This window comes from Cricetulus griseus (genome assembly GCF_003668045.3).
Source record: "Cricetulus griseus strain 17A/GY chromosome 1 unlocalized genomic scaffold, alternate assembly CriGri-PICRH-1.0 chr1_0, whole genome shotgun sequence".
NCBI lineage: Eukaryota > Metazoa > Chordata > Mammalia > Rodentia > Cricetidae > Cricetulus > Cricetulus griseus.
In genome coordinates, this window is record NW_023276806.1 from 152,627,193 (window position 1) to 152,639,258 (window position 12,066).

Genomic DNA, 12,066 nt, shown 5'->3' on the forward strand with positions numbered 1-12,066 from the left:
ACCACAGAATTGGAGAAAGTCTTTGCCATCTGTGAAAGATTGTTAGCTAGAATATACAAAGAACTCAAAAGCCTAACAGCAAGAAAACAACCCAATTTAAAAATGGGCTGAACAGTAGGGAATTTTCAAGAGGAAATAAAAATGGCTATTAAGTATTTTTAAATGTGTTCAATATCCTTGACGATAAGAAACATGAAAATTAAAACTATTCCAAGACTCTGTCTCACCTGTCAGAGTGGCTGTCATCAAGAAACAGACAGCCAATACTCCAAGAAGGAAGGTGTGGAAAGAGAAACTGGTCAGACTGTAAACTAGTACAGACATCATGGACACGAATGGGGATCCTCAACAAAGTCCCACTTGATTTAGTTAACCCACTCCTGGGTATCTGTCTAAAGGGCTTTACATTTCATTACAGACATACTTTCATATCTCTACCTATGGCTGCCTCATTCGTAATAGCAAGGAAATGCATTAGACTACATGTCTATCAATGGGTGAATAGTTAAAAATTGGTACATAGGCACAAAATGGAACATTTTGAAAGAAACATGAAACTGCAAAGTAGAAATGAGGCAGCCAAGGCATAGACAGACACCATGTCCTCTCTGGTCTCAACCTGTGACCTCTGTATCACTGTATAAATGTTGTCTGTGTAGGAATGAGGGGGCAGACTCCAGGAAATAGAAAAGGGGCCCAAGAGAGGGACAAAAATTACTTTTAGCAGAAAATTAGTCTAGGATTAAATCTTACTTGTGCCTATGTCATGGCTGATTAGCATCTGACCACTGTGGGAAACCTTACACTCCTGATTGAGGCTCAGACTCAAGCCCTCTTCTGATTATAGATGTTACTGAGGATGCGGCTTGCCCTCTGCACGTGCATTTCTACAACTACCTCCATTGAGCTTCCTTTATTTTAATCTTGATGCCTTTCACTGTTCATTCTCACTAAATTTAAATTGAGAAGTGGCTTGAGACCTTGAAATAAAAGACCAGCGTTGTTGTTAAGAAATGAAACTAAGGCATTTTACTTAATTTTTATTTTATGTATGGGTGTTTTGCTTACATTTGTCTGTGTACCTGTGGAGCTCAGAAAAAAATGTTATCAGATCACCTGGATGTTTTGTTTTTCTTTTGCCTATATGTATGCTTGGTACCTGAGGAGGCCAGAAGAAGGCATCAGATTCGCTGCAACTAGAGTTACAGATCATTGTGAATGGCCATGTGGATGTTGGGAATTAAAACCAGGGACTCTGCAAGAGCAGCCAGCACTATTAACTGCTCAGGGTCTCTCCAGCCCCAAGGTGCTTTTAAGATTATCTGGGTTTTAGCATAAAATTCTATTTGCATAAAAAAATATCAAATAAATGTGTATGTACCCATTGGCCAGGGGTGGGTGGTTTTTTTGAGACAGGATTTCTCTGTGTAGCTTTGGAGCCTGTCCTGGAACTCCCTCTACTGCTGCTACCTCTTGAGTGCTGGGACTAAAGGTGTGCACCCCCTGCACCCTAATCTCATTTTCTCTTCCTGTTGTGGTATGTAGTGTGTTTCTTTTTCTTTTCTTTTTGGTTTTTCAAAACAGGGTTTCTCTGTGTAGCCCTGGCTGTCCTGGAACTTGATCTGTAGACCAGGCTGGCTGGAACTTGGAGATCTGCCCATCTTGCCTCCTGAGAGCTGGGATTAAAGGTGTGGGCTACCAATATCACGTCTGCTGACTCAACAGATCTTTTAAAAAGAAAAAAGAATGAGGATATAAAATTCTGCGGGTACAAGGTAGAGGAGGAAAATAAATATGATCAAAACACAAAGTACAGAGCTGAAGAGATGGCTCAGTGGGTACTTATTGCTCTTGCAGAAGACCAGGGTTCCATTCCCTGCAGCTGCATGGTGGCTTACAACCATCTGTAACTCCAATTCCAAAATGTCTGATGCACTCTTCTGACCCCCTCATGGCACCAATCATACAAATGGTGCACATATTTACAGGCAAACACTCATTCATATAAAAACAAATCTAAAATACAATATCTGAAATTGTCAAAAAAATTTTAAAGATGTTTATTGTTTTCGTGTGTGTGTGTGTGTGTGTGTGTGTGTGTGCGCGTGCTCGCGCACTTGTGTATGGACAAATTAGAGGACAACTTGCATGAGTCAATGCTTTCTCTCTCCATCATGTGTGCCCCAGGGATTCAGCTCATGCTGTCAGGCTTGACAGCAAGCATCATTACCTGGTAGACATCCTGCTGGCCCTAATTTAAAACTTCTGATGCAACTATTAAGAAATGCTCTAAAATGTCCTTTAATCTGAGGCTATATAGTATTTTTGCACCATTATACTGAGGTTACAGATTTGTAGCAAAGTACCAACAGGGGTGGAATATTTCTTACCACATTATTTGTTGTTGTTGTTGTTTTGAAACAGGGTTTTTCTGTATAACAGCTCTGGCTGTCCTGAACTCCATCTATAAGCCAGGCTAACTTTGAACTCAGATATCCACCTGCCTCTGCCTCCCAAGTGCTGGGATTAAAGGCATGGGCCACCACCACTGCCCTGCTCTTTTGCCACATTTTTTTAAACTGGGGTGTAAATGATATGAATAGAACTTATTACTAGTGATAACAATCCTCATGACTTTGATGAGATTGCAAGGTCTGCTCATTAGAATAAGAGTAGTCGTCTTCTTCCGTGATTTGGGAAGTAATCTTTAAATCCATCCTACATTCAAGAAGAGAGGAATTAATATACTCCTTTGAAGTGGGGAAGTTATATATTTCTTCCAATGATTTCTAATTGTAAAAAAAAGAGGAAATTATATTCATTTTAAAGACAGATAGTGAGTATCTATAGTTCAAACTTAATTAAGTACTCTTACCTACCAGTATCAAGATACCAAAGATCCTTGCAGCAAACTTGACTATTAAGTGCTTTTTTGTAGCCATCTCTTCCACTCCAAAAATATAATCTAGTGCCAATTGCAACAGCACAGTGTCCAGCTCTTGGTCTTGGCCTTGAATTTTTTTTATCTTCCTGAGAATCTGATACTAGAGTGGTCCATTCTGCTGTATCTAAAAAGAAAGAAATTTCCATGACTCAGTTATTATTCTTAAGCAACAAATAGCAAAAATTACTTTATTATGTCAATGAGAAGTTTCCAAAGACTCACCCAGATTTAGGTAAGAAAATGAGCTGGTGCATCTCCATTCACAATCATGGGGTGAATTCTCAGTATTTTCCCCCTTGTGAGGAACCCATCCACCAAAAATGTACATCCTGGACAACAAAAGAAAACCAAGAACTTAGAGTAAGTGTTTTATTTTACTTTTTGGATAGGAAATACAAAAAGAACTTAAATTTATTTGTTGGCTTAAAACTTGGAACTGCTCACTCACTTACCACACTATAAAGGTAGTATTGTATAATAAAATGAATGAAATGTTTCTTTTTTTTAAAAGAGTTTACCATTAAGTCAGGGTGGCATACACCTGAAGTCATGGGTACTTGGGAAGCTAGGAGAAAAGAAGGATTATTTGAGCCCACGAATTTAAGGCCACACTGGGAAATGAAACAAGAGCCTGACTAAACAACAATAACAACAACAACAAAAAATCGACAACTTCTTAAAGCAGTACTGAATCAAAATTATACTCGGCAAGTAAGTTTAAATGAAGAGTGTTTCAATTATAATATGTTTGAAAACCAGTCCTGTGTGTAATACAGGAAGAGCACAGGTATCCAGCTCTCTGCCTCTTGACTACAGATGCACTGTGAGTTCCCCAAAATGGTGGACTATAATCTCCAACTGTGAGCACAATTAGCCCTTCCTTCCTCAATTGTTTTTGTCAGGGTGTTTTAATCACATTAACACAAAAATAATTAAGATAGTGACCAAAAAAATGAGATTTCATGTAACTCTGGGTCACTTCTATTACTGGAACATAACAACTTTAAGCCGGTATGGCTATGAATGCCTACAGTCCCAACTGCATGGGTGGCTGTGGTAAAGGGAGGCTTGAACAAGCCTGGTGGTGTAGGCTTACAATCCCAGCTACCCAGGGAGGCTCAAGTAGGAAGACCACAAGTTTAAGGCCTGCCTGGGCAAGTTAGTGAGACTTGATCTTCAAAGTAAAAAAAAAAGTGGGGGGAGGTTGTGATGTAGTTCTATGTCTAGGCAACACCTGCTGACACTTAGGTCATGCCACACCAGGAAAGACATGGAGAGGAAGATAAATAGGCATCACAGACAGTACTAAAAGACGTCATTGTACAGTTGTTTCAGGTCCCACAGACAAATTACTTTAGCTGTGGTCAGCACGAGGCATTATTATGTTTGCTAGTCTATTTCTAAGAAAGTAGCATCTTTACTATTCTTTGTATGATTCTTTCAAGTTGATAAAAATAAAAGTCAAAAGGCAAACAACAAAAGAAAGCCATACTTGTTTCCTATAACACTGGCTGTATGAAGGCTTCGTGGAAGTGGTACTGTCCCCTTAGTTTCTGGTTTTGACCATGACATTGTTTCTAGAAATAAAAATAGGAAATCAGGAACCTTATCTAATAATAGTAAATCACCTCAATTTACACACATAAAAACAGAACAAAAGCAGTTATCAAAAGAAGCAAAAATGTTTCAAATCAGCTATCTGAATTTCATTTTAAACATTTCCAGACCACAAAAACTTGCAATCAGAAATCTACTTACATTTGAATTTAACATTATACTGAAGGTGTGCTTAAAGTGTCATTAATTTTGAGTTACAAACAATATTTTTGATTTCACCATTTGAAATAAATTCATAAGGCAGTCAAAAATGAGAAGTACATTTCCAATCACTCACTTCTAGAAGGCTGCCCTCAGGTCCCCCACTGGTTAGCAATGCTGTCAAAGCCACACTTCTCAGAGACAGGGAGGAAAACCATAGAAATTAGCAACGCAACCAGATACTTCTCAGGGAAAAAGAGGGTACTCCTGACAATTACATAGGACAGAAAACATAAGGCTGGACCATTCTAGACAAAACAGGGCCTATGTTGGTACTAAAGGGAACACAGGGAAGTTACTACCATAAACTGAACATTCAATTGTTCAAAGTGATTGATCAGGTCAGCTGTTCCTGAAACTAAATGCTGATTATAATCTTACTGCAACTTGACAAATATTTAAACAAAAACATTTTAAATACATTCACATTTTTCCTTTACCAATCATAAATTCCTGAATCAAATTAAGATTACCTAAATCAAGCTGCCATAGGTCATCCAAGCGAGCACCACACATTCCACCAAAAACATACATCTTAGGACTCCCAGAGTCTTTTTTACAATATATAATAGCAGTATGGGATTCTCTTGGAGAAGGTACAATGCCTTTGGTGGCTGGAATGCTCCAGCCCACGACTCCAGAACCATGCTGTAGTTCCAACTCATAGAAATCATTTAAATACCTAGGATACCACAAAAGAAATGAAAACATTCAGATGATATGTATGTTTTATTTTGATTCATAAATATATGCTAGCCACACATAATGGTGCATGCCTGTAATCACAGCACTTAGGAGTTTGAGGCAGGAGGACCATGAGTTCCAGGTCAGTATGAACCAGACATCCTATCTCAACAAAGAAGTAAAGGAAAAGAAGAGGGATGATTGAGAGATGTCTTAGCAGTAAGCGTTTACTTCTCTGACAGAGGACTAAAGTTGGGTTCTTAGTGTCAACATCTGGAGGCTACAACCTCCTGGAGCTTCAGTTACAGAGGATCTGATGCCCTTGTCTGCCGTCTGTAGGCACTGCATGCACATGGTACAATAAACTCATGCAAACACACAGACACACAAATGGTTTTAAAAAGAAAAAATGTCTATCATATGCTCATTGTAAAAAGAAAAATTCATACTACAAAAAGGCACTAAGCAAGCAAAACTTCCAGATACTCGTTTATTCCATACATATTTATCAAACTCTACTATGTTCCAGGTACCTGCTATGATATAACAGTGAAGACAGAAAGCATCTATCTACCAATTCATTATTGACAATTGTGATGCCTTTAAAACACATTCCCAAATGTCTGACGTCCTTTCCATTAAGCAATTAGGTTCTTCTCCCTCATTGCTGGTCTGTGATGGCTTGGAACAAGGGTGCCACAGCTGGCTTGTGAAAAGCCAGTATAGTCTTACTGTAATACTGCTTGTGGAACTCTCAACCATGCCTGAAAAGGCCACTCAAGGGTCTGGGTACGTAGCTCACTTGGCAGAGTGCCTGCCCAGAATGCAGAAAGTGCTAGTTTTAGTGTTTAGCAATGTATATCCCAAGCATGGTGGCACATGCCTATAATCTCAGCACTCACGAACTGTATAGCAAGATGATCAGAAGTTCAGTTATTCTTGGCTACATAGTCCAAAGCCAGCCAGGGCTATATGAGATCCTCAAGAGACATATGTAAGCATATCAGTTGATAGCCCATTTGAACCCATCCTTCAACCTCCTCAGTTAACTCTGAGGAGGGGATGTGGGGATAACCACTCAAGCTTTCCCACTGAAAGGTTCAGCCATCCCCTTTGTGCCGTCTGATATCCTTACTTACAGAGTTCACGAACACAATAAAAGTTATTACTTTGCATTGTTAGTTTATTACACAGCATTAGATAACCCACAATTACTATGGACAATATTTCGGCAAATATCTTGAAGACACTGCTATCTGGGCTAAGTGTTGCTTTGCAATCTTTTTAGCACACATGTCCTAAATAGTATCTTTATTTTAGAAACTGACATTAAATTAGTCCAAAACAGCTTCTTTTCTTAAAAAATTGTCATTACTCTGTGACATATATATTTTTTTATTGTGGGGAAGAGCTCAAACGCAATCCTTCTGCAATGACTTTTATTTTTTACAAATGCATGTAGATGAACACATATGCCAGTGCATGGGTATACCAAGGGATATTAGATTGTCTTCTCAATCACTCTCTACCTTGTATAATTGAGGCAATCTGTCCCTGAACCTGGAACTTGGTTTGTTTTGTCTAGTCTGCCTTTGTTTTGTCTAGTCTTGCCTAGAGTTCTTCTGTTTCTGCCTCCTGTCAGATGGGATTACACACTGACCACTACACCCACCTCAATTTTTATGTAGGTTCTGGAGATACAGACTCAAGTTTATCACACTTGCATGACAAGATCTTAATCTGCTGAGCTAACTCCCAATTCCAAAATAACTTTTGTAACAACTAATTCAATTTCCTACTAATTTTTTTACTCAAGTAGAAGGGAAAAAGCAGAACAGTTTAGAACATAAAATTTCCAAGTTTAGTGGCTGGAGAAATGGCTTAGTGATTACGAGCACACACTGCTCTCCCAATGAGCATGAGTTCAGTTGCCAGCACCCACTTCAGGTGACCCACAATCACCTGTCAACACCTCTGGCCTCACCGGGCATCCACACCCACAGGCACAGCACATACCCCCACACAAACATCCACATATAAGTAAATTCATAAGTAAAGATAAATCCTTACGCCTGGTGTAGTAGCACACACATTTAATCCCAGCACTCAGGGATGCAGAGGCAGGTAAATCTCTTGAGTTCTAGGCCAGCTTACACAGGGAAACCCTATCTTGAAATAGATACATACATAGATAGATATTAAAGAATAAAAAACAAGACATATATTGAAAAGTACAAAAGAAAAGCGAGTGATTCATTCTCTTTGGAAAAAGGAGGACAGCGTTTGCTGGTGTAATAGACCTAATAGACTGTATGAGGTATGAGAACAATGACTTTCATTTAATAACCATATTTCCACCAAGTTTTCATAGAAAAATCAATTTAAAAATAACCATGTTACTATTTGGTATTGTACATGACCTACTTAATGTGAATATAGCTCAAAACACAAATATATTGACATAAGCAATTACACAAATATCAATTTAATAAGATGATTTCTGATTAGAAAAGAGTTTGAAAACATATTCTCTAAGGACTGAAAAACACACAAATACACAAAAATGTATTTATTGTTGTTTCAAATAAAAGTATAAGCTTAAGTCTTACATGTTAATATAAACTAAAGATAAAATATCGTAACCCAATCATAAAACAAGCACTTGGTCCACAAATAGCATACCTGGGAACATTATTATTTGAATCTTCACTTTCGTTTGCCAGACCACCAAACAAATAGCATTTGTTACCATATAAAGAGAAACTATGTCCAAGCCGAGGACAAGGAGGTAAACCAGAAGGAGGAGGCTGGGGTTTCACTTTTTTCCATAACCAACGACTTGCCTAAAAAAGAATATATTCTTATGAAAACAGGAAGCATTTCTATCTCAGTACTGTCAACAGTCACCCACCATCCCAATGCATCTGAGTCTGACTCTCATCGGAAGATCCAATAAGCTCCTCTGGGGACAAATGACAAATAAGTGGCTGACTTCTGGTTCCTTTGTTGAGACATGGTCTCACTATGAACTCCCTACGCAGTGAATTACAGGACAGCTCTAGGCTGGCCTCAAACTCCAAGAGATCTGCCCACCTCTGCCTCCCAAGTGCTATAATAAAAAGCTTGTACCACTATGCCCAGAGAACTGGTTAACTTCTGTAATTAAAATGTCCATCCTAGTATGGCTGGCTGTGGTAATCCCTGAATTTGTGAAGTAAGAGGTTCAGGAGGTGAAAGCTATCCTTGGCTACTGAGTGAGTTTAAGGGCAGCCTGGACTATGTGGAATTTGTGTCACAAAGCTGTATGTACGTACGTAGACATTCAAGTAAATCTACATACACAGATTTCCATAATGATACATTAAGTTTATAACAACAATAAATACTACCACTTTTAATTTCCTTCAAGTGAAAAAATAAGTATTTACATGTAGAACTTTAAGATTAGATGCAATTCATGATATCATATATTAGGTAATCCACGAAAGCTAAATATTTAACCTTTAAATAAATAAAACTTATTTAACAAATCAAATTCCAAAATTTATTTTTTTGGCCATGCAAGTCTTCTCTATTTGAAATGGCTGCTTGCTTGGAAATATGTACAATCCATTCACATTTGCCAGTGGCAGAGATCCTCATGATCTTGGTCCTTGCAACATAACAAGTCCAGTTCAATAAGCAAATTAAATTTAGAAAGGCTATATGAAACTGTAACCTCTCTCTGCATGACTGTGGGAGGGTGGGTTATTACTACTGTTAAAGAAAACCATTCCTCTCATACTGAGACACTGGTTTTCAAAGCATTCTCTGGGTGGCAGAAACATGTCCAGGTCCCAGCACAAACAATACTGACTCCAAAAACCCAGGGGCAGGACCCAGCAATCTGTTTTTACCAGGCCAAGGGTACCTGTGTTGTAGGCTAAAGGACAACTGCACTAGCACACAAAAACCTAAATACAACAGTGCAAGTATTGCTAAAGGTCACATATCTTTACGCTATAAATGCCATACCAGAAATAAGAAAAGACATCACACTTTGACTTGTCAGTGAAGTGGAAACATTTTCTTTGAAGCTATACAATATTGAGAATCTGTCACTGTACCTGTGCTAATAAAATATTTCATGTTTTAAAAGAATTATCACAATTTCATTTGCACTTCAGACTGAAATAACAAATGTGAAATACACTTACTTGTAACTCATATAATTCATTGCTGTATCTTCCATATTCAACCATTCCCCCAAATACTAGTATTCTAGTACCATCACAGACAAATCCATGGGCTGCACAACCTGGAGGGATGTCTCCTCTAACAGCTGGTAGGAACCACTGATTTGTAACTAGTAGCCAAAAATAAATAAATAAATAAATAAATAAAATCAATTTCAACAAATAATAGTTACTACATTCCATAAGTTCGATAAATATGTCAAAGGATACATAAACATAATCAAAGTATACATGCACACATACATATAGCCATCCTATATCCCAGTTGCTCTCAATTTTGGGTATTGCAGCTCAATTTTAGGACGTGCAGCTCGTTCCATACTCAAAATTGGGTATTCTTTTGCTCCCCCAACTATGCTGACTTTGCAAGGTTCAAATTCATACTCAGTTGTCACAACTGGAAAGGAAGTGCTACTATCAAGTAGTGAGCCTGAGGATGCCAGCATGTATCTTACCATACAAGGTGGCCTCTACAGACAAAAATCACCTGTTCCAAAATGTCAATAATGTTGTGGCTGAAAACCCTGATTTGCATTATTTAACTCCTAGAAAGATCGTGGTGGGTGTCACTGCCATTACAGAAGTGGGAAACCTGCGATTTCGAAAGGCTTGGTAACTACTTTAACACTGATTTTTGAACAACTGGCAAAGCAAGAGTCTAAACAGGTGTAATTTCTTCTAAGTCCATGGTATTTATACCAAATCAAACACTTCTTAAACTTTTTATGTTGGAGTATTGGGGAAGGGAGCAAAGAGGATCAAAATTAATAAAATTTCTCCTACCAACTTTAGCCTTTAGAGGACTACTGTGATCAAGCTTTTTGTGGAATACGTCCATCCCAAACTCAATAACTAGCCTTACTAGCTTCCGATGATTGCTAGATTACTTACTAGCAGAGAAAATAAAATCCCAACCTGCATGGAGGTAAAGACGTATCCCCCTGACCAGCGACAGTTCACGCATGACAGTCCTCTTTGCAAGGACCAGAGCACATACATCCATCAACCACAAATACTTTCCCCGCCAGTTCAGAGAAAAGTCTCCACGGCTTCCGCCAGAAGCGGAGTACTGAAGCTAAAGGGCCACAAGGCCTCCCCGCCCCTCGATTCTCTACCTAAGGAGATGGGGGAGACAGAGGCCCGGCGTGGGGTGGGTTTTGTCTTTGACCGTGGCGGGATCGCGGCCCCGAAGTGGCCAGCCCTCGGGAGAAGCCCAGACCGTGGAACCCACCGCCGCCTCACTCGGGGCCGCGGGCAGGGACGGGCTGGGGAGACCCACCGAGCCGCCCAACAACACGCTGCGAGCTCGGGCGGCCGACGCAGCCGGGCTCCCCCGCCGCCTGCCGGGCTGAGGAAGCGGCGACCCGGCGGTGACAGCTGTCAGGCCCGCGTCCGCCGCGCCGCGCCTCCCCTCCCCCTCCGCGGTCCCGAGGCGGGGCCGCCGAGCCGCCGCCTACCGGTGTTGTAGACGTGCAGCTCGTCCGCGATGCCCTCGTTGCCCCCGCCGAAGATGATCATCAGCTCCCGGATGGCCACGGCTCGGTGTCCGTGCCGGGCGCGGGGCACCGGCCCTGTGAAGGAGGAAACCCGCCTCCAGTTGAGGAGGCTGGGAGCCGCCATCTTCCCAACCCCCGCCCCTCGGCCCACAATGCCCCGCGCGCCACGGGCTCCACGGCTCGTGGGGAGGGCGGGCACCGCCTCCAGCGGCGCGCGGGAGGCCCGGCACGTGACCCGCGGGCCCCGCCCCAAGCCCGTGGCGACGTGGCCCTCTGGTGCCGCCAGGACGGAGCCCCGCCCACCGGCCCTGCGAGCTCTCCCGTGGCTTGCGTGGGGTGTTCGCGGAGGAGGGCAACCTCGTCCATGAAGTCCACTTTGAGCATCTTCCGTGTGGGCGTGTCACACCCTCTCAGCTGTTGTCACTTGGCAGTGGAGAAAAGCTGCCGTAGCGGTCCCGGTGCTGGGAGCTCAGGGAGGGCCTGGGGCAAATCTGTCATCTCACAGGAGGGTCCCGCGCACTGCAGGGGCCGAGCTCTGATCAGACAGCAACAGTTAGCCCCGAGGGTGATTAGGGTTGTTTGATTTCAGCACGAGTACTAGTCGTCTTGTTGGTGTCATAAAATACCCAGACAGAAAACGAAGGAAAAGGATTTGTTTTGACCCACTGAGAGGCTTGGCAGGAGGTGGCTGATCACATTTCATCTACAGAGAGAGAGCCACTAATGCTGGAATCCTTTCTCATTATTTAGTTCGGGTGCCTGTCACATTTATCCCCACCTTAATTAACCTAATCTTGATAATCCCTCATAGACCTGCCCACAGGCTTGTGCCCCAGGTAAACCTAGAGATAGTATCAGACTGTCAATATTGACAATCGCAGCAGGTCAT

At 41.3% G+C, this 12,066-nt stretch overlaps 1 protein-coding gene across 1 annotated transcript in view; it reads right to left on the reverse strand.

The window, feature by feature from the left end:
- The window catches only part of Hcfc2 (host cell factor C2), a 35,643-nt gene extending 24,303 nt beyond the window's left edge, over nucleotides 1–11,340 (reverse strand). Inside the window, exons 1-7 of the mRNA XM_027392534.2 lie at nucleotides 11,139–11,340; nucleotides 9,643–9,791; nucleotides 8,129–8,289; nucleotides 5,236–5,444; nucleotides 4,437–4,521; nucleotides 3,167–3,273; nucleotides 2,880–3,068 (exon numbers count right to left, since the gene is read on the reverse strand). Of these exons, the coding sequence (XP_027248335.1) occupies nucleotides 2,880–3,068; nucleotides 3,167–3,273; nucleotides 4,437–4,521; nucleotides 5,236–5,444; nucleotides 8,129–8,289; nucleotides 9,643–9,791; nucleotides 11,139–11,301 (1,063 nt within the window). The 5' untranslated portion in view covers nucleotides 11,302–11,340. The remainder of the gene's footprint in view (nucleotides 1–2,879; nucleotides 3,069–3,166; nucleotides 3,274–4,436; nucleotides 4,522–5,235; nucleotides 5,445–8,128; nucleotides 8,290–9,642; nucleotides 9,792–11,138) is intronic.
- Nucleotides 11,341–12,066: the final 726 nt, after the last annotated feature.